The sequence below is a fragment of the Typopeltis vanoorti genome, chromosome 8, assembly GCF_054136105.1.
Source record: "Typopeltis vanoorti isolate ZY-2024b chromosome 8, IOZ_Tvanoo_1.0, whole genome shotgun sequence".
Lineage (NCBI taxonomy): Eukaryota > Metazoa > Arthropoda > Arachnida > Uropygi > Thelyphonidae > Typopeltis > Typopeltis vanoorti.
In genome coordinates this window covers 90,921,965-90,946,092 of record NC_143556.1, presented here as the reverse complement: position 1 = coordinate 90,946,092, position 24,128 = coordinate 90,921,965, and the positions used below count along the sequence as shown (strand labels likewise).

At 36.3% G+C, this 24,128-nt stretch overlaps 1 protein-coding gene across 2 annotated transcripts in view; it reads right to left on the bottom strand.

Annotated features, from left to right (window-relative positions):
• Positions 1 to 24,128, bottom strand: part of LOC150104187 (uncharacterized) — a 334,543-nt gene that overhangs the window by 37,483 nt on the left and 272,932 nt on the right. For both annotated transcript variants that reach the window (XM_090396816.1, XM_090396817.1), the window contains one exon: positions 19,739 to 19,787. In XM_090396816.1, the coding sequence (XP_090252942.1) occupies positions 19,739 to 19,787 (49 nt within the window). The remainder of the gene's footprint in view (positions 1 to 19,738; positions 19,788 to 24,128) is intronic.

Here is a 24,128-nt window from a genome sequence, read left to right as displayed (position 1 = left end):
CAAACTAATAGTTCTATAATTCTTGCATGCCTTCATATCACCTTTCTTGTGTAGTGGTATGAAAACTGACTTCTTCCAGTCTCTAGGCCATGATCCTGTCTCCCATATCCTTGTAATCAATCTATAAAACACTCTTATCCCTCCATCTCCTGTGGCCTTAATTAACTCTGCTGGGATTTCATCTGCACCTGGGGCCTTATTGCTGTTGAGCTGTTTAACTGCTCTTTCAAGTGGAGAAGGTTCCAAATCAAAATTTTCTTGGTGGGAGGACTCCACATTTTCTTTATCCACTCTGCTGTACAGTTCCTCACAGTATTCTTTCCATCTGTTTTTGATTTCCAACTCTTCTGTTAGTAATGATCCATTCCTGTCTTTGATGACATTCAATTTAGGCTTGAACTTGTGCTTTAAGTCACGAACTAAATAAAACATCCTTTTATAATTATGCCTTCTCATCTGGAACTCTATTTCTTCACATTTATTAGTATAAAACTTTTCCTTATCCTGCTTGATGGCTCTTCTGATTTCTCTATGTAATCTCTTGTATTCTTCGGTCCCTGTGTCTCTTTGTTTTTCCAACCGCCTTCTTTTCATTAGTTCCCATGTTGAATCTGATATCCATGGGTCTCTTGGTTTTGTTATTGGGCCGAGATACATCTTCACTGTATCCTGTATTATCATCTTGACTCCTTCCCGAAGCATTTCTGGTAAGATTTCCTCATTGGTCTCCAAAAAATCATCCAGCCGAGTTGATGTTTCTTCTGTGAATCCACTAGGAATTACTCTAACATCCAATCTAGTGGAATGTGCCTGACCTGGAAGTCTTCGGAGTCTTAGTCTTACTTTGGCTCTTACCAGTTGATGGTCTGTACCACAATCTGCTCCAGGACAAGTATGCACATCAGAGATGCTTGTCTTCCACCGCTGGAGAGCCAAGATGAAATCAATTTGGTGCCTTGACCTATCAATGTTGGATGTCCAGGTATAGGTCCGTCGTGGATGTTTCTGGAAGCAGGTATTGGTAATAACTAATCTGTTAGTACGGGCAAATTCAAACAGTCTTTCACCATGGGTGTTACGTTCACCCAGACCAAACATGCCACACTCTGGCCTGTCTCTCATACTCTTTCCCACTTTTGCATTTAAGTCTCCTAAGATGTACAGTATGTCTCTCCTTGGTAGGCAGTCCAAAACAGTTTGCAAGTTTTCATAGAATTCTTCACTCTCTTCTTCAGGTCTATCCATGTGGGGTGCATAAACTACCACAATTGATACATTGGTAGGCCGAGCCTTACGTCTAATGGAGAGTATCCTATCATTAATGGGGTTATAACCAAGAAGGCTTCTTGCCTGAGTTGTCTTCAGTATCACAGCTACCCCATGATGTTTTGAGTCACCACCTGAGTAAATAACTAGCTTACCATCCTGTCTTTTGAAGTGACCTTCTCCATTCCATTTGGTCTCTGTGATTCCCAAGATGTTAATTTTATACCTATCCATCTCTTTACAGACAATCTCAAGAGTACCCATCTGTAAACCCCGGACATTCCATGTACCTATGTAAAATTCCTTTCTAAGATTAATCTTATACATTCTGTGTTGCTCATTCACGGTATCACTGACTTTTGATGGAGAATGTAATATACTTCTCAAACAGGACCCTCTGCCTAAGCCCTGAACGCGGCTCTGATTATTTTGCGCAACAGCCGATGCAGCATGAGATGCGTTATCAGGCACAATCATAGTAGCATTTTGGAGTGAAGTCACTGCAAGAAGAAAGTGGGAGGGTTGCAGAGGCCCTTTCCACATAAGATGAAATATCAAAATAGGAAAGATTCACCCCTAGCGCTCGAATACTCTAATAGCATTGGGGGGAAAGTAGCAAGAAGAAAAGAAAGGAGGAAAGAAAAAAAGGGGAGGAGGGACCAGTCTACAGATAATATAACAGATGTATATTACATGAAGTAAGGCATGGTCCAGCATCAGGTACCTCGGATTTGCCATGCCCGTATTCACTAAAGTGAGCCCTTGAGGACAATATGCCGGTAATGTACGTTATTTCCTTCCATTTTTCAAAATATGCCACATACACATGCAACTGAAGTAGGCTGAACAAAATTCACCGAAAAGTTATGTGAAATGTTGCCTTTCAACTGCGCAATAGCATTGCGCGGTAGCGTAACAATATGTTTCTTCTGTAAGTAAAGATTTGGCTCGGTGAGCTAAGGTGGAAATAATACCAAATTTCTGTGGGAGATAGTGATGGGATGAAGCATGAAGATATCTATCAGTATGCGTAGGCTTTCTAAAAATTGAGATTTTAATACTCTCAGCACATCTGGTAAGTTTCAGATCTAGAAAGGGGAGGCAGTCATCGGAGTCCAGTTCAAAGGTAAAAGAGATTTAGCTCACCGAGCCAAATCTTTACTCACAGAAGAAACAGAAATTGAAAATTAACTCCTTTTTCTTAAAAAAAACTTTTATTAATAATGGTTTCTCTCCTAAGAAAATTGACAAATTTCTTTCCCCCAGTCACTCAGCTACTTCTGAAGATCCCTCTTCCCCCAGAGCCTTCATCTCTTTGCCTTACATCAGCTCTCTTTCACCAAAACTGGCAAAAATTCTCAAGAAGTTTAACTTCAGAACTTGCTTCACTACACTCCCAAAACACCTAAAGAGAAACATCTTCCAACTCAGTTTCCTGGAGTGTACAAGATTTTATGTGATTGTGGAAAGCCATACTATGGCCAGACTGCTAAATCCGTCCTTCTATACTTGGAGGAACACCGTAGAGATATCTCCTATAACAGGACTAGAGCCAGCGCTCTCTCTAGCCACATTCTCTTTTCAGTTAACTCAGACGAAGGCTGCCAACACATTGTGAACTTGACTCAAACTTCTAACATCTATGTGTGCTATAATGAGCTCGAAAGAAAATCGTCGAATCTAGTTTCTCTAGATTCTTCTCACATCAAAAACAGCCTAAGTTTCAATCTCTCTGATGCACACATTGCCTCTGTTCAGTATTGGTGCATTCGAGACAGCGTGTAGCATAAGTTTGTTTGGAACTCAAGCTTGCATTTTGTTTTCAAACATGCTACTGTCTTTTTATACTTGTTCTGTTATTACAATTTTAAGTCTCTGTAATTCTTTATATATTTCTTTGATTGTGATACCTGAAGATGTTGATATATTCAACGAAACTTGTTAACTAGTATATCTTTTTAAATATACCATGTCATCTTTTTATCTCTCGGTAACAGTCATTAAAGTTTTTTGAATAATATTCCAACTGAGTAAAAAAAAAAAAAAATAAAATAATAATAATAATAATAAAAAAAAAATATCATCATCATCATCATCATCATCAAATTCCTGCCATGTACCCTCAAGGGGTGTACAGGATATGACAGTACTACATGAAAAAATTACATCATTACTAACTTCCTATCTACAATTTTCCTCCAAATCAGTCTGTTACTTGTCAAGACTCCAACATTATCAGATCTTATATTTCTATCGTCTAAGGCACTTTGTACCGTATCAATCCACCTATATCTTGGTCTTCCTCTGGGTCGTTTTCCTGCCAACCTGGCAGAGAACACTTGTTTTGCTAATCTTTCCTCTCCCATTCTATTTAAGTGACCATACCATCTGAGATTAGCTCTGCTAACACATTCCTGGATGCTGACAATGTCAAGTTCTTTCCTAATATCCTCATTTTTAATATGATATTGCCATTGATGCCATCTGTTCACGCCTCTAATCTTTCTCAGGACTCTCATATCTGCGGTCTCTAGTCTTTGGTCAAGTGTTTTACTTCTGACCCAGCTCTCAGATCCATAAGTTAAAATTGGTTTGAACACAGTCTTGTATACAGCTAATTTAGTGTTCCGACTAATTTCTTTCTTATTCCATATGAATTTATTCAATTGACTTCCCACGATACCAGCTTTGCTGATTCTGTTGTCTATTTCTATATTTAGTTTACCATCTTCAGTAAAAATTGTGCCTAAGTAGCTGAAATGTTTTACTTGTTCCACAGGTTCTCCATTCACAACACAGTTGACATTTTCAATGATTCTGCCTATTTTCATTGTCTTTGTCTTTTTATTGCTGACCTTCATACCATATCTATTACAACAGTTATTCAATTTAGTCAGAGAATCTTGGAGACTTGTAGCGGATTTATTTAGAAGTATAACATCATCCGCATAAAGCAAAGAGCTGACATTAACATCTCCAATTTTGATATCAGGTTTAATACCACATTCCTTCATAATGTGATCCATATAGATAATGAATAACAGAGGGGATAATGTACATCCTTGTCTCACACCAGATTTAACATTAAACCATCTTCCTGTACTTCCTTCAATTCTAGCTGCTGACTCACAACTCAAATAAAGACTAAGTATTGCTTGATATAGTGCTCCATTGACACCATATAACTGCAGCGTATTGAATAGCTTCTCTCTTGGCACTTTGTCATATGCCTTTTCCAAATCAACAAAACTTAAATACAGATCTTTGTTATATTCCCATGCTTTCTCGACTATTTGTCGTAAAGTGAAGATCTGATCCTGACAGCCTCTATTTGGCCTGAATCCAGCTTGTTCTTCACCAAGCTTTTCTTCCACAATTCTTCTCAACCGTTTCTCAAGTATACTCGCATAGATCTTGCCAGGAACACTCAGTAGGGAAATACCTCTGTAATTCTCACATTCAGTTTTATTTCCCTTTTTATATATGGGTACTATGAGAGCTTTACTCCAATCATCAGGAATTCGTCCATCAGTCCAGGCTTTCTGAACTATGCAGTGCAGCCACTGTAAGACTCTTATACCACCATACTTCAGCATTTCTGGTCGAATATCATCTACTCCTGCTGCCTTTCCACATTTCAAGCCTTTGATGGCTTTTTCTACTTCAAGTATGGATATGTATTCATGACTGCATGCCTGGTCAGTGTTTTTTATCACTGTGCTGTCATCACTGCTTGTTTCATTTAGCAGTTTTTCAAAGTACTTACTCCATACTTCAAGGATATCTTTTTCTCCTGTTTTCATTTCACCTTTATCATCTCTAATTCCTTTTACAGCACTCTTTCCTCCATTCCTAAGCTTCTTCAACAACCTCCAGAATATTTTGCCACCTTCTTGATATTTATTTTCTATATTCTTGCCAAAGTCCTCCCATGACTTTTGTTTAGCTAGTTTTACACACTGTTTAGCTTTCTTACATTTGTCTCTGTATTCTGTAAGAGTAAAAGCTGACTTATTTGCCAGGAACTTTTGATATGCTTTCTTCTTTTCCTTCACTGCCTCTTTAACTTCCTGTGTCCACCAGGGAGTTCTGATTTTTTTATCCTTGCACACAACCTCACCACATGCCTCTCTGGCAGAATCAATCAATGTTTCCTTCAGAGTTTGCCAGTGAATCTCCAAGGTTTGATTCCTGTTCTCAAACTCTTTCATTTTCTTTTCAATAATATTTCTGTATTTTAGTCTACAGTTCATATCTGAGAGCTGCTCAACTTTTATTCGCTTTAAAACTTTCTTACATGTTATTCTTTTCAATATGAAATTTAATTTTATCCTGCTCAAGACTAAACAGTGATCACTTCCAATTTCAAATCCTCTGTACACTCTGGTGTCCTGCACCAGGGAGAAAACATCACTATCAACAATAACATAGTCAATGAGACTTTTCTTATTCCTAGCCTCTTCTCTCCATGTGAATTTGTGCACATTTTTATGTTGGAACATGGTGTTAGTAATAACCAGTCCATGTCCTGAGCAGAAATCCAACAGATATTTGCCATTATTATTTGCTTTGCTCTCTTCTCCAAATTTTCCCAAAATATTTTTGTATGTCTCACAATCATTTCCTACTCTACTATTTAGATCCCCAACAAGGACCAACTTTTCCTTTTTCATTGTGTCAGTTGCTTTTTCTAAAGCCTCAAAAAATTCCTCCACTTCTACCTTAGTAGAACCTTCTGTGGGACCATAGGCACAAATAAGTCTCATTGTCCAGTTCCCCATTCTCATATTTGCCCACATTACTCTACTTGAGACTGACTGCCATTCAAGAAGATTAGCCTCGTATTTTGTGTTGAATACTATGGCAACTCCTTCTTTTCCTTGATTGTCATTGCCTGAATATAACATTTTGTATTTATTGCTCAGAAAGATCTCACCAGTTTTGGTCTTTTTTGTTTCAGTCACCCCTATTATGTCGATCTTGTACTTATCTAATTCCTCAGCTAGCTCCATTTCTTTGGAGCATAGATTAGGTGACACAGATTAGGAGTCAGTTCTGGTGTGCAAACTTTCAGGACAATTGGGGGAATGCCAACAGGACTAGGAGATTCTTTTTTGTGTCTAATTTGGACAGCATTTTTCTGATCATCCTGGCAAAAGGATATAGGTGGCATTGTATGTTGGGTGTCTGGAATGGTTGGGAGATATTTGCCATTGTCAGTTATGCATTTTTGGAAGCAAAGTGTGAAGCCAGAAGATTAGCTTTTTCTGTGGGTGACAGAGCCATCTGGGTATGATAAAGTTGGGACCAGGCCTTTCGGTCTCTCGCTTTGGCGAGAGACTGAAAAGCCTGGCTGCCGTTTGGACAGGCTGCTGGTTTCCTGCTTTTTGCTATTTTGAAAGCATTGATTTTTTTTTTAAATCTATTTCAGGCTTCGGTATAAGCTCTAAAGGAAGATGGCATTATTGATTTCAGCCGGTATGTCTGGTGTTTCATCTGTACAGCCTTGGCACATCTTTTGGAGAACCGGGGTTTAGTTATGGAATGGCAGTTCAGAGTAGTGTGTAGAATGTATGTTTCCATGGCAGTGAGGATTACTTTGGTGATGATAAGTTCGGTGCATATGTTTGGGTTGGGAAGGCTGGAAGCAATAGTCCAACCATGGGAATGTGCCATAGAAGTTGTGGAGGCTGTCCCACTTGGCACTGTTACAATGTCAAACTACTCTTGTATGGGAATGCCTGTGTAAGTGTTGTTGCATGGGGGAAGAGAGGAGTACTAGATTATGGTCAGAATTACCCAGCGGAATCACTACTTTCACTGTGTTGAAAAGGGGTCATTGGTGAGGAAGAGATCTAGGGTGTTTGGGGGAGTGGTTCATGTTATCTGGTATTCTGGTTGGCATCTGAACAAGTTGTATAAGGTCATTAGTGATGGCAAATATTTCAGTATCTCTGCCTGCAAGATCTGTATAATGGGAGGAGGTTAGCCAGCTGGTGTTGTGGGCATTAAAATTTCCTAGGAGGATAATTTCACTGTTGGCAAAGTGGGATTGGAGAAAATCAATTTTTAAGGAGAGGAAATTAAAGAGCTCAGAGCAGTTGGTTGCGATGGGGGAGCGACAGAGACAGCAAATGAATTTGACTGAGTGGGGAAGGGATATTTTCATTGACACACCCTGGAATTTATTGCAACATCTATTGCACCTGTAACTTACCTTATATTGGAGAAACTGGATGTACAATCCCTATCTGTAAAAATGAACAAGCGGCATGTTAAATTTAACAATTTTTGAGAAGCAGGCCTCTCAGATGACGTTCTTAACACCTTACACCAAACTGATTGGAAAAGTACTTGTTCTTTACTTTATACAAAAACCTGGTATGAATGGAAATTTAAAGAAGCATGTGAAATTTCGATTAACCACCCCAATCTTAGCAATAATGGTGGCATAAAAATCACAAAATTTGGATGGCACACATTTAGCCAACTTAGTTTTCCAGAAAACCTGACTTCAGGACTCTAAGCAATTTTCAGCTTTTATTGGCGTGAACATGTTGCTCTCTAGCTTAATTTAATAATAATAATAGCAGGACTCTAGCTTTGATGATGTAAGTTTTTTTTTTACACCAGAGTTCAGGCTAATAATTATAACAGTTGAACAGTAACTTTAGCATACCATGTAGATTGTTGAGCAGCTTGTTTCTTTGTTTGTATACATGTTTATACTCCAGATGATGACCTTAATGTGAAAGTCAAAACATCGAGTGTTTATTTTGGTTTATATTAAACTAAAGATTTACTCTAACATGGTAGTTTGTTCCATACTTTTCTTAATATAAGCAAAATGTTATAGAGACCATTGAAGAAGCTTAAAAGTGGCAGGAAGAGTACAGTAAAATGAATAAAAGATGATAAAAGTTACATGAAAACTGAAGATAAGGACATCCTAGATGTTGGGAGTAACTACTTTGAAGGACTATTAAATGAACCGATCAGTGCAAGAACAGTAATAGAAAATTTTCAAGAGGAATGCAAAGAAGAGTATACATATCAATACTTGAGGTAGAAAAATCCATCAAAAATTTTAAATGTGGAAAGGTGGCTGGAGTAGATGATATTCGATCAGAAATGCTTAAGTACTAAGGTATAAAAGTTTTGCAGTGGCAACAATGCATAATTATGGAGGCTCTGATCAGGAGGTTGAATTCCAAATGATTGGAGTAGAGCTCTCAAGATGATCACCCTGTGGTAGTCATACCATGGAAGACAAATACCTGAACAACCAGGGAGAAGATGGAAGAATGATCTAGTAGTGCAGATATTTCTTTTCAATATGATACTCATATTTACCCTATTAAACACTGTGGTGATCACCCTCTTTCAAATCCACTGTATTCCTGAGTAACAGAAATGCTGAAATGTGGAGGTATAAAAATTTCACAGTGACTGCATTGCATAATTCAGGACTGGTCAGATGGTCAAATTCCAGATGACTGGAGTAGAAGCTGTCATAGTACCCATTTATAAAAAGGGAAATAAAATCGAATGTGAGAATTACAGAGATATTTCCTGCTTAGTATTCCCGGTAAGATTTATATACATATAGTGGAAGGGAAGCTTGGTGAAGAACAAGCTAGATTCAAGCCAAATAGGGATTATCAAGATCAGATTTTCACTTTAAGACAAATAGTTGAGAAATCTTGGGAATATAACAAGGATTTATTACTAAACAAGACCTCATGGAGTCAAAGACTCATCTAGGGAATACTTTGTATTTAAGTTTTGTTGATCTAGAAAAGGCATATGACTAAGTGACAGGAGGAAAGCTCTTTCAAATGCTACATCACATCCAGCAATACAGTCTATATTTAAGCTGCAAGTCAGCAGTTAGAATTGAAGGAGGTACAGGAAGATGGTTTGATGTTAAATCGGGTATGTGACAAGGGTGCACATTATCTCCACTGCTATTCATTATGTATATGGATCACATTATGAAGGAAATGTGGCATTAAATCTGATATCAAAATTGGCAAAGCTAATCTTAGCTCTTTACTTTAGACGACGTTAAACTTCTGAATAAATCCAGCACAAGTCTGCAAGATTCCCCGACTAAATTGAATAACTGTTGTAATAAATTTGGTATGAAAATCAGCAATAAAAAGATAAAACCAATGAAAGTAGGCAGAAACACTGAAAATATCAACTGTGAATGGAGAACTTATAGAACAAGTAAAACATTTCAGCTACTTAGGCATGATTTTTAGTGAAGATGGTAAGTTAAACATGGAAATAGACAACAGAATCAACAAAGGTGGTATGGTAGGAAGTCAACTGAATAAATTTATATGGAATAAGAGAAAAATTAGCCAAAACACCTGGAAACAACATCTGATATGAGAGTTCTGAGAAAGATTAGTAGAGTGGATAGATTGCATTGATGGCAGTATCAACATTAAAAATGAGAATAATAGGAAAGAACTTGGTATTGTTAGCATTCAGGAGTGTGTTAGTAGAGCTAATCTTATGTGGTGTGGTCACTTAAACAGAATGGAAGAGAAAAGATTACCAAAACAAATGTTCTTTGCCAGGTTGGTAGGGAAAAAAAATTCAGAAGACCAAGACATAGATGGATTGGTAAAGTAAAAACTGCCTTAAAAGACAGAAATGTAAGATCTGATAATACTGGAATCTTGACAGATAACATATTAATTTGGAAGAAAATTGTTTATTGGAAATTAATAATGCTTTTCCAAGTAGTACTATCATAATTATTCTGTCATCCCTGCCCCCCGAAGATGTTAAGTGAAGAACAAAGTATAATCATCGTCATCAAATTCCTGCTGTGTACCTGAGGATACATAGCAGGAATCTGATGATGATGATTATATCCTAAATCAATGTGGAGATATCACTATCAGCAATAACACAAGGGGATGAAAGCTGAATGACTCAAAGGGGATTCCCGTATGTCTTTAAAGAAATAAGAACTGAACAGGACTTCTGATCTAATGTCCAACCTCACCTTCTATCTTGTTAACAGCTATCTACCTGAATATTGAACAAACAAGGATAGGCTGGCAATTTGGGATTGCCAACCTAACTGAATTTTTAATTGCTTAAACCAAAATATAATAATGGTACAACATTACTACTCCCTGTCCCCTTACTCTCATTCATGGAAGCAGGATGAACAGTAAAAAGTCACCAACTGGAATAACAATGTAACATATCACCATGTCTACATCAACCTAAGAAGCATCAATGGAAAAGAAATGGAACTAGCAGAAGAACTGGATAAGCATCAGATCGATATAATAGGCAACAAATTCAAGATGTTATATTCAGGCAATAAAGATCATAGAAAAGAAGTAGCAACTATATTATTCAACCCTAAATAAGGATAATTTTCTTGAATTTTTTGAGACATTAAAGAAGGCAGATGACACAAAGGAAAAAGAAAGTTTGTTCTTGTTGGAGATCTAAACAGCAGAGTAGGAAGCAATTATCATACAGAAATGTTTCTAGGTAAATTTGGAGAAATCAGAACATAAACTAGTCATTGCTAACACCATGCTCCAATATAAAATGTGCACAAATTCACATAGAGTAAAGATACAAGAAAAGTCTCATTTAGTATGTTATTGTTGACAGTGGTATCTACAAGTTGGTTAAAGACACAAGAGCATACAGAGGATCAGAAATAGGAAGTGATAATCATTTGGTTTTAAGCAAGATAAAACTGAATACCATACTAAAAAAAAAAAAGTGTGCAAAAATGTAAAATAAAGTTGAGCAGCTTTAAAAGGTGAACTGTGAACTCAAAAATACACATATATCATTCAAGAAAAATTAAACAGTTTGAAAACAAGAACCAAACTTTATGAAGTTAGTAGCAGACTGTGAAGAAAATACTGACTGATTAGACAGAAAGAGAGCGACATGTGGTGAGCTTGTCTACAAGAATAGAAAAATCAAAACTCCATGATGAACTCAAAATTTAAACAGGCAGTCAAGGTAAAGAAGAAAGCATATCAAAAGTTATTGGCAAATAAAACAGCTTGGGCTCTGTGAGATACAGAGAAAAATGTAAGAAAGCAAAGCACTGTAGAAAAACTAGCTAAACAAAAGTCAAGAAAAGAATTTAAGAAAAAAAAACAAAGTAAATATTAGTAAGGTAGCAAAATATTTGGAGGTTATTAAAATACCTTGGAAATGGAGGAAAGAGGATTTTAAAAGGGAATCAGAAATGATAAATGTGACATGCAAAGTGAAGATGGATATTCTACACAAGCCAGCCATTGAATTAGAAACATTTATATAATACCATGTTGGACCTCCTTTAGCTATTGCTAATACCAATCCTCTTCAATTCTCTGTGCATAGTTCGGTGAGATATGAGTTGGGAACAACCTTCATTAAATGCTTCGATTAATTGCTGCAACAGGAAGTTCTGCTTGTCTATACAAGCCTTCTCAGATGATGGTGATCTCATTCCTGACAGACTGTCCTAGGACACAGTTACACCTCTAAACAAGCAATGTGGGTTATTTTATCATTGATTAAACACCTGGGATATTTCACCTTTTGAGAAACTGGTGATCTCTTTGTTTTTAAAATCGTGAGTCCCACCAGACAGGCACCCACAATAAGCAGTTTATCAAATTCTGAAATATCCTTTGTTTTTTCCCCATTGTGATGAACACTATTAACAATTACTGACTAGAAGTATTCTCAATTGCCTAGAATACATGGTAACACATGTAATATTTTGCATAATATGTGATGTTCATATATATATCTGCACAAAAGTTTCTAATTCAGTGGCTAGTGTGTGTGTGTGTGTGTGTGTGTGTGTGGAGGGATCTGGAATAATTACTTTGAAAGACTGATAAATGAAAGAAGCTTTAATTCAGTATGGAGGTAGAAAACCATACAAGAGGAATGCAATCAGGAGTACGTATCAGCACTGGAGGTAGAAAATCCATTAAAAACCTGAAATATGAAAAGGCAGCTGGGGTAGATGACTGGCTACACTGCATAATTCAGAAGGCATGGTTGGAGAGTAATTCTAGATGATTATAGCAGAGCTCTCATAGTAGGCATTTATAAAATGAGAAATAAAACTGAATGTGAAAATTAGAGGAATTTCCCTAATGAGTGTTCCTGGTAAGATTTATGCAAGTCTACTCGATAAATGGCTAAGATAAACATGGAAGGGAAACTTGTAAGAGACCAAGACTTTGGCTATTTAGGTATACTTTGTAGGAAAGATGGCAAATTAATTATGGAAATAGATGACAAAATTAGCACAGCTGGTATAGCAGGAAGGCAACTGGAAAAAAAAAAAAAATTAAAAATTTGCATGGAATAAGAGAAAAATTAGTCAAAACACTAAGCGAGCTGTATACAAGACGGTGTTCAAATCAATTTTAATTTATAGATCTGAGAGGCAGATTAGAAATAAAACTCTTCATCAAAGACTGAAAGCCATAGAATGCAGTTCTGAGAAAGATTAAGAGAGTGAACAGATGGAATCCTTGACAAAATAATTAAAAATGACAATATTAGAAAGCAACTTGACATTATTATTCAGGAATGAGTGAGCAGAAGTAATCTCAGGTGGTATGGTCACTTTAACAAAATGAAAGAGGAAAGGTTAACAAAACAATATATTTTTACCAGGATGGTAGGGAAAAGATCCAGAGGAAGACCAAGATCTACTTTGACTGATACAGTAAAAAGTGCCTTGGAAGGCAGAAATATAAAATCTGACAATGTTGAAGTGCTGACAGACTCATTTTGAGGTAAACTGTCAAGAAGAAATTAGTAATGTCGTAATCTTTTAAAGTAGTATTATTATAACGTCCAGTACACCCACCCAGATGGTATATATCAGTAATTAGATGATGATTATATATATATAACCAATGTATAAACTTACTGTAGGTACGTTTATACATTGGTTAGACACAGCTTCTAATTTTTTAGCAAATTACAAAGCAAACTAGATAATTAATTATAAAAACTTTAATAACTACTTATATTTCAGAAATGTTACAATGCCATCTTCAGGGATCACAAAACAATGATATGTGCATGCAGATACTCACACTAAGCAAATGAGGTTGAAAAGACTAAAACCTTTTAACTCTAGACACCCCCCCTCCCAAATATATGGACAACCAAAAATCCATAAGCAGAATGTGCCATTACGTCCAACTGTGGATGGCACTGATTCCTCCACATACAAATTAGCCAAAGTGCTCACATATTATACTGGCAACACATCATCACACATTGAAAACTCAGCCCACTTTAAAGCCAGTATAGAGACCTTTCACTCCAACACACTGACATAATGATCAGTTTTGATGTGTCCTCCTTATTCACAAATGTCCCACTCAAAGATACCTTAGATCTCATCCATGCCAAATTTCCTCCTGATATCTCAGTCCTATTTCATTTTACTATGAACTCAGGATATTTTGTTTGGCATGGAAAATTCTACAAACAGATAGAGGAGACAGCAATGGGTTCTCCACTCTAAATGGTGCCCCTAGTGGGGTGTCTTGGCCATTGGGCTGACGATCTTATTCTTTCCCAATTTGGCGAAGTTTGGAAAATTTTTCATAGCTGAGGCAGATTCAAGGAATAGCCTTTCATGATTGTACTTGCTGCAGTGTAATAAAGTGGCCTTCCTTCAGTGTAGTGAGCGTCCAAAACATGGCCAGCAAGTTTTGCTAGCCTGAGTGGCTGCATTGGTGGAACCGGATGCAGTCCTTGTGTTTGGATATCCTGATATTGGCAGTCTGTTTGGCCCTGTTTGGCCGTAGTAGGACAGTTTGCAACCAGAAGGGACCTAGTATACTCCAGGTAGGTCTAGGGGAATTGATGGAGCAGATAAGAAATACGAGATTTATTAAAGTGTAATTTAATTTATATTCTTAGGTACGTTGTCATAAGTGTATTACTGTCATTAAGGGATTTAGTAATAAGAGATGCCAATCTTATATGGTTTCTAACTGGTTGTGAGTTCATATTTCCTTAGGATTTTTGTTAATTTTTTGGATGTACCCCAGATATATGGAATGGTGATACATTTAGAGTAATCTCTGCTTTGAAAGGAGAGGAGGGGGATTGTGGTTACTTGGTTTTAATATTTTTGGGATTTTTCAGGGTTGTAGCCATTGGCTAAGAAGGTGTTAAGGGCATCGTCAAGTTCAGTAGTTAGGGCATTGTTACCTGAACCGATTAATTTTGCCCTGTTATACAGGGTTTTTATAATCCCATATTGTTGGGGGTGAGGGGGGACTGTTGGTGAATGAATCTACCTGTATGTGTAGGTTTTCTGTAAACGGAGAAAGCCAGGGATCCATCAGGCTGGCATGTAATCAGAGTGTCGAAGAAAGGGAGACTGCTGTTGTTTTCCTTTCCCAAGGTAAACTGGACCCTGGGGTATTGATTGTTTAAGTGTGTTGTGAAATTGTGGAGTGTATCAGGTCATGTGGCCAAAATGGAGAAAACATCATCCACAGCGTAGCCAGACAGTGGGTTTATCTGGGGCAGAGTTTAAGACTTTTTCTTCAAAGGTCTCCATAAAGAAGTTGGCCAGGGGTTTAGAGAGAGTGAGAACTCAATGCAGTCCCCTCTATCTGTTTGTAGAATTTTCCATGCCAAACAAAATAGCCTGAGTTCATAGTGAACTGAAATAGGGCTGAGATTTCAGGATGAAATTTGGCTTGGATGAGGTCTAAGGTATCTTTGAGTGGGACATTGGTGAATAAGGAGGAGCCATCAAAACTGACCATTATGTCAGTGTGTTGGAGTGTGATGTTTCTATACTGGCTTTAATAGTGATATTTAATATTTAATAGTGAGCTGAAATTTTTATGTGTGAAGGTGTGCTGCCAGTATATTGTGTGAGCTAAATGGTTGGCTAATTTTTATGTGGGAGAATCAATGCCATCCACAATGGGATGTAATGGTACATTTTGTTTATGGAATTTTGGTAGTCCATATATCTGGGGTGGTGGTGGTGGGGGGGGGGGTTTAGAGTTAAAAGGTTTTAGTCTGTCACTTCCAATGGCCAACAGGTAACCTCGTTAAGGAGCCTATGGAGTGTTCTGATTTGTGTGCTGGTGGGATCATATTCTATAGGTTGGTAAGTAGAACAATCTAAAAGTAAAGAGGCAAACAAACCTGTGCAATCTCATGGGTTTAAAAGCACAGTGGCATTTCCATTATCTGCTTTTGGCTTGGGTGAGAACACTGGTTACATCCAGTCTGATGTTGTTGGCAATAATATGGTTGGGAAGGTTGCGGATACCTCATTATATTCGTATCATTATTTCTTCTGCAGGGATTTTTTTAGATGCAATTGTGAAGTTGTGGCCACGTGCAAGTGCGCTAATTGCTTCAGGCTTCAAAGTAAGGGATGGTAGATTTATTACCATGTTAGGGTTTTTAGGCTTTCAAATTTTTTAATATACTAACATCATATTCTTTGAAATTCTTTTTCTGCTGAAGCGTTTGAGATGTCAGAAAGGATCATCCTAAGGTCAAGAGTCAGCGTAGTGGCAAACTCTACTTATAGCATGTCAGGATAATAATGTGATCTTGAATTGTGAAAATTAAAACACCGATTTATGTCACTGAAGGCTCTGGCATTTACAGATGCACTAGCTTCACTCTTCTATGGGAGCAGATTGCTGCCATCCATGTTCTCCTGGGTGATGCCAACGAAGCTATTCCTGCGCTTTTCCTTGGAAAAGGAAAACAACAGTAATCTTCCTTTCCTAAACACTAATTACACACCAGCCTGATGTCTCCATGGCTTTCTCCATTTACAGAAAACCTATACATACAGGTAGATACATTCACCAGCAGTCATCCCCCTCCAACAATATGGAATTATAAAAACCCTATATAACAGGCAAAATTAATCAGTTCAGATAACAATGCCCTAACTACTGAACTTGACCATATCTTTAACACCTTCCTAGCCAATGGTTACAACCTGGAAAAAATCCAAAAACTATTAAAACCAAGTAACCACTCCCTCCATCTTCAAGGCTACTCTAATCTACTCAAGATTACTCTAAATCTATCACCATTCCATATATCCAGGATACATCCGAAAAATTTAAAATTCTAAGGAAATATGACCTCACAACCAGTTACAAGCCACATAAGAAATTAGCATCTCTTATCTGCTCCCCCAAAGACCAGCCACTTCCCCTAGACCTACCAGGAGTATACCAGGTTCCTTGCAGTTGTAAACTGTCCTACTACAGCCAATATCAGGATATCTGAACACAAGGACTACATCTGGTTCCACTAATACAGCCACTCAGGACTTGCTGACCATGCTTTGGACACCCACCACAGGATACACTAGAAGAAAGCCACTTTATTACACTGCGGCAAGTACAAGTATGAAAGACTATTTATTTGTTTTGCCTCAGCTCTGAAAAACTTTCCAAACCTCATCAAATTTGGGAAGCATACATAAGATCACCAGCCCAACAGCCAAGACAACTCAATTCAGTCTACTATTGGCCACTCTAGGGGCTAACTTCTGTTGCATTTCTTCAGACTCATTTGTTTAGTGTGAATGCCTAAACATGCACATATCAATGTTTTATGATGTCTAAAATTGGCAATGTAGCATTGCTGAAATATAGGTAGTTATTAAAGTTTTTATAATTACTAATCTAGTTTGCATTGTCATATTCTAAAAAATTAGAAGATAGATGATGATTAAGACTAATTCCCAAGAGGCTTGTGAATTCTTTGCATTATCTTAAAAACATGCATAAATGCTAATTTATTTTCAATATTACTATCTTTAGCCTCACCTTTCATTGACATGTTGGTTTTGACTAAATCATTCTATTCTTCATACTTAGGTTTTTTTCACCTTAGGGTCTTCATTCTTTCAGTTCTTTTGAAGTTGATATTGTTCCTGCTGACTTTTTTCTGTGTTTGCCTTGGTTTCTAATGGAAACAGGAGGTATCTTGCAGAGTCAAATGATGCTCCCACTACCTGATATTTAATTGTATTGTACCACTTGTATAATGTCAGTCGGTAAAGTACAGGGTCTTGTATTTTAGTTGATACTTTTAACTGTGATGAAGATCTTGGTGCTCTCAGTATGATAAATAAAATCTAGTTTATTAGTATACTTAAGTACTGTTCAACAGTGTGAAATTGCCATTAAGTGTTGCTGCTTCTGGTCACAAACTACAAAGACTAATGGTAATCATTGTAGGCTAGGCACTAAATTTCAGTATTTTAGTCTTTTCTATTTTGAGGTTTGTTTTTCCTAAGAATATTTTGCTGACTTATAGGTAATCAATCATCCTACAAACATTTCAAATATCTGTATCTATAAAAGTAGATACCCCCCTCCCTCATTTAATGAATAATGTTGGGCAATTGCCAAATTTTTGAAGACTTCTATGAGAACAGCTTTCTCTGTATGGGCATAAATGAAAAACACTCTGAAAGAGAATTTGTACTTTTTATTTTGATGCAATTTGGTATGCGATGACTGTTTCTCTACATCATTTTGAAAATGCAAATCAGCTGACCAAGAAAATTCTATCTTGTAGAATAAATCTATTCAGAATTATCACTCGGCCATGAAAGTAGCAGTGATACTCAGCAATTTGGTAAATCTTATTTTACTTCCTATAAAAATGTCATGCTGAACAGCAATAATTTAGCAGTCACTTATGATATATTTGCCCATTTCTGCTGGCTTGGTTGGCTGAGTGGTTAACATATATGCTCTCTCCAACCAATAAGTTTAGGGTTCATATCCCACCATGGGCATGGAAGTTTGTGATTATATTTAGGTGGGAGATGAATATTAATTGTACAGTGTGAGACCACCACCCTGCTTATTGAAGTCCCAAGAGGCTTGAAAAAGTCCCATGTTTGGTCTCTAGAGCAGTTTCCAGACCAGTTAAAAATAAATAACTACAAAATACAAAAAAGAAAAAAAAATACAATATCAATAAGAAGCACATATAAAAAATCCTTAACCCACCCATGGTATGAATATACTATAGATTCAAATCTAAATTTTTTGTGGTGGGTGGGAGCCACAAAAGTACAAATCAGTGATTATTTTACAAGACAAATTTCCTTCCAATATCAATCATTCATAAAACTGGCTTCCAATATCAATAACATTCATAAACAGTGAATAACAAAAAATTCAATAAGAATATACCTTAAATTAAAAAACCAAAAACGGTTATGATGAAGTCATATGATACATAATTTAAATGCTATCTTTAAACCTGCCCACACATACAAAAATTGAAATGTATATTCAACTACTACAAAGATTCATTCCTTCCTTTGTGTACTCAGGACATACCAAATCAAGTGCAGCAGTAACGTGCTTCATTTATGAAACACAGTACAATACCAATATGAAAAGAACAGAAATGAGATCAGATTTCATTAATACTAAAATCATGACTTTCTGATCACGTACTGGGTATCTTCACAGAGTGAAATAAAAAAAATATTTGCTCCTTTATGTCACATGAAAACTTAGCACAAATGCAAATTTAAAGAAACCTGCAGGTGCAAGTCAACAACCCTCAGAAATGAGAGTGAATGACTAGCACCAACATCTGAGTTACATTGTAACACAATGTAACTCCACTCAGATGTTGGCAACTCAAAAAAGATTAATGAACTAGAAAGAAAATTCCAACAATCCCCGATTCATTAAATTAATTGGAATACTGTAGATAACAGTTCATACCCAAAACAAGCATTATAAGCCACCAACTTTTCAATTCCAAAACTATGCAAAAAGTAGATCTAAATCTAACATAACAGGTACAAGTGTCAAAATAAGAAATGTAAGAAATCACACTAAAGAAATCAATCCACCATAATTAAGCCAAATCATTCAAATGAAATTCTGAAATTTCAAGTAAGGATGTACTCTAGCTGCCTGAAGGTAACACAGGATGCCAGATATCAATGAAGATTGAAACAAAACTAATTAAAGGCATTTTATCTAAAATTCAAGATATTACTTCAACACTATAGCAAATTTTTGATTGCCATAATGCATACTAAATATCATGAAGGAATGAATGCATCTGCCAGCCTAGTTAACTGAGTAGTTAGCATACCCCCCTTCTCCAACCAACTGGCTGTGAGTTCGAATCCCACTATGGGCATGGATGTTTGCAGTTGCTTTTAGGTGGGAGATGGCTTTCATTCCCTAAAGTATATCTAGAGTAAGGTTTCTGTACTATATAAAAAATAAATTAAAAAATACAATATATATATATATAAAACTGATGGAAATTTTTAAAAAATCATTGGCCCACATACAGTAAAAGTATATTATAAGTTTGCAAATAACTTTTCGTGGATGGGAGTAATATGTGTGTGTGTGTGTATATATATATATATATAAGATGAAAAAATTACCTTGAATGGCTCAATCTTCTTCTGAAGTTCTTCAAATAACTGTTTCCACCTATATTTCAAAATTTCATTAATAATCTGAAACCAGATAACCTCTAAACTACAAAAAATTAGATATACGACGATGGTCTGAAAATTTCTCAGCCTCGACAATAGATGGCAACACTATCGGCAAGAGATTTTTTTTTCTAAGTTGGTACATCTGTCATAAGCATCCATGTGAAATTGCAAGTTCTATCAAGTAGTTTGATTTATACAGCTGTCTGAAGCAAAAGTGCTGTCTGTATCCCTTGAAATGGATAAAATTGAGTAACGTGCAGTCATAAAATTCTTTGCAAAAGAAGGTTTAACACCAAAAGAAATTCATTCAAAGTTCATAAAAGTTTATGAGTACTCTTCTCCTTCATTTTTTGACAATTAAGAAGTAGGCTGCCGAGTTTAAACGTGGCCATACCAGCCTTGAAAATGATCCAGGTGAAGGATGTCCAAAAAGTGTAACAACACCAAAAATCATTGATCGAGTGCATGATATGGTATTGGATGACTGTCGAGTCAAAGTGTGTGAAATTGCTGAGACTATAGGCATTTCAAAAGAATGTGCAGAATATATTTTGCATGAAGAATTGCAAATGAAAAAGCTTTGCGCTAGATGGGTGCTGCGCTTGCTCACAGCAGATCTAAAATGCATTTGCATGAAAATCTCTGAACAGTGCTTGGAGCGTTTTAACAAGAATAAAACTGATTTTGTGCATTGATTTATTACTATGGATGAGACTTGGATTTACCATTACACACCAGAATCCAAACAGCAGTCAAAACAGTGGACAGAAGCCAGTTGTTCAGTGCCAAAGAAGACAAAGTTGGTTTTCCATCAGCAGGAAAGATCATGGCATCAGTGTTTTGGGATGCTAAAGGCATTTTGTTTATTAATTATCTTGGAAAGGGTAAAACAATAACCAAGGAATATTATTCCGATCTTTTAACCAGACTAATTATATATTAGGTTTACCCTTTATCCAAGTGTAAGCAAACAAAGTTTGCGACTGAAGTATTTTCAGGACTGGGGCAACTCGTGGTAAAGGTGGTAAAAGTTCTGATCACTTGCCTTAGTATCCCATAATGCAAAGCACATATCCTTATGGGTATATATAATGCTATGCATTATGGAGAGGGGTCACTAACCAAACTGATTTTGACCTTTATTGAGGTCTCACATCAGTGGGAGCCAGACCCAGAGGTGGTGATACTAAGATGGAAGTAATGCATAAGTTATATCACCATATAACTTATATTATTAAATTATATCACAAGTTATATCACCAAAAAATGTCAACGCCTTATTATTAAAATTCTCTGGATTAAAGATAGGTGATGGAAGTTTTTTCACTTGGCTATGCTACCAATTATGACGAGAATATAACCAAATATATGCAGCTGTAGAGAGGTATTTGCAGATCTTACTGAGAACCACTACAGAGATGGGATAATGGTGCTGGAGCATCGCTGGAATAAATGTATTAGTCTTAAGGGAGATTATATTGAAAAAAAAAAAAAAAATTTGAAATTATAAATTCATTTTTTCATTGTTAGGCCAAGAACTTTTTAGACCACCCACGTATTTGCTAGTCCTTTTATTCTCTTAGAAAAACTTAATAAAGGTTTAAGATTTGCTTTAGATCTAAGAGAAATTAATAAAGTCACTAAGCCCTTTGGTTTTCCTCTTTGTAAAATTGAAAAATTATTAACTGGTTAAGAAGGAGCAGAATACTTTGCTACGCTAGATCTGCTCTTGATATTTCTGGATTCCATTAAGGAAGCAGCACAGAAAATAATTTGCCATAACAAAATGATGGAAGAAACACTGAAATGTCTTTTAATAACTCTGTTTTATCAGATAAAGGTAAAGGAACTATCTGTTTGCAAGATGACGTATATACTCAAAGGAGCTTACTGAAAGTTCATTCTGGATTCGATAAAGCTAATTCTTCATTAAGTGTTAAGTCTATGTTCCATACAGCGTATGAAAGAGTAAGAGGTGAATCTTTTCCAAAAGATTCCCCCCCCCCCCGCCTTCAAATGCTCTATTTAGATATGTTATTATTATCAAAAGATACAGATGAAGGTGGAATTAAAGTAAGAATTTTAGCTCCAATGATAATGAAACCTTGGATTCTCTATACTTTTCATAACTTTGATCTGGCTAGTCATCTAGGATGTGAGAGACACTGGCACATCATTAATAAAAGATATTAGAAATTATATTAATTCATATGCAAAATACTGTCACTTATGTCCAACTAGGTCTACCTTTAGTGGCATGGCACAGCTCTAAAACCCTTTTCGACACCAGTTAGACCATTTCAAGCTGTACCTATTGATATAATGAGACCCTCACCCATAACAAAGCAAGGAAATAAATACATCCTTGTATCTATTGATATGCTATCATCAGAAACTGCCTGTGAAGGATTGCCTGCAAAAACTGTAACTAATAAGTTTTTGAAGCTGATAATTTCAAGGTATATACATCTAAAACAATTTTATCTGATCACACTGCAAACTGCAAATTTTACAGTGGAACTTATGTTGCAATTATGTAAGTTATTAAATATAAGAAGCTTTTTACTATGCCTTATCATCCTTGGAATGTGCCAAAGGTTAAAACAGACACTTTCCATTTAGCTAATACTAAATTGTCTAATTGGGATTCTTACTTGCCACAAGCTTTATTTGCTTTATTTGATCCTAACTTTCTAAATGACTTAACACCTACAGATAACAAACTTGGGTTTCTCAGATATTGATGAATATCTTGAAGGTGTAAAGTAGAAAAAAACTCAGTTGTTCATGAGCTTGTAAATTGTGAGCATAGTTCCCAACAAATAAGAGCATCCATAGACAAACACATCGAAAATATAAGAATCTTAGTCCTGGTGATTTAGTATACTTTAAGATAATACGATTAGTCTTGCAATGGCCTGTGACCCAGACAGGCTGTTCTGTAGGAAAAAAAAAAAAAGAATTAATGAAACCTCATAAGTTTGGTCTGGAAGAACAGCATAGAATTGACAATAAATACAGCATCCAGTGGGATGAAGCTCACCTTCTCCATAGAAGCAAATTTAAATATGAATGCCTTTCCAAAAAAAGTTGCCAAGCCCTTTTAAATCAGCCTAACCTGAAATAGAACAATTCTCTCTCTCGCTCTCTCTCTTTCCCCTCCCCCAAAACTTTTGGGAGGGGGGAGAGAATCCCCCATTTTATGTAAACATCAAAACTAGTTTTTAATATTATTTACTGATATAATCATTTTTAGCTTGCAGCAACCATTTTTAATTGGTAAACCAATTGTGGTATGTGCTTTATATTCTTGTTCTTTGATATGCTTGTTTCTACAGAATGATGATGCACTGTTATTTTTAGTACGAAATATCTGTACTTCATTAAAGTTAATTACTGTAATGCTACAACCTTGAAAGATTAGATAACGGTGACATGAAAACTGAAGATAAGGATATTCTAGATGTTGGGAGTAATTACTTTGAAGGACTATTAATGAACTGATCAGTAAAAGAACAGTAATAGAAAAAATAGAGGAATGCAAAGAGGAGTACATATCAATACTTGAAATAGAAAATCATTAAAATCCTGAAATGTGGAAAGGCAGCAGGGGTAGATAATATTCAACCAGGAATGCTCAAATATTGAGGTAAAGGTTTTATAGAGGTCACATTGCATAATTCAGACCACCATGTCAGAGGGTAAAATTCTGGATGATTGGAATAGAGCTCTAATAGTATCCATCTATATAAAACTGAATTTGAGAATTACAATGGAATTTCCCTACTAAGTGTTCCTGTTTAGGCAAATATACTTGAGAAACAGCTAAGAAAAATTGTAGAAGGGAATTTTGGAGAAGAACATGCTGGATTCTGGTCAAACAAAGGTTCTCAAAATCAGATTTTCACTTTAAGACAAGTAGTGAGAAATCATGAAAATATAACAAGAATCTATATTTCAGCTTTGTAGATATGAAAAAAGCACATGATAAGTTGTCAAAAGAAAAGCTGTGCAAAACAGGTCGGTTGAATGTTCCCTATAACAACAGATTAAGGGTGTATGGATTGCAGAGTTCAGCTGACAGGCAGAGGAGAGGGGGACATGATAGAAGCTTATAAGTTACTAAAAGGACACTATAAGACTGACACAGAAGAAATTTTTCAATACATGGGGAGTAGAGGGAAAACAAGGGATCACATTTGCAAGTTGTCTAAGAGTGTGGTTTGTAAGGATATGCAGACTAGGTTCTTTACTTGAAGAGTGGTGAATGTGCGGAAAGATTGCCAGAGGCAGTTGTGAGCACCCTAATAGTGAATAGGTTTAAGGAGATGTA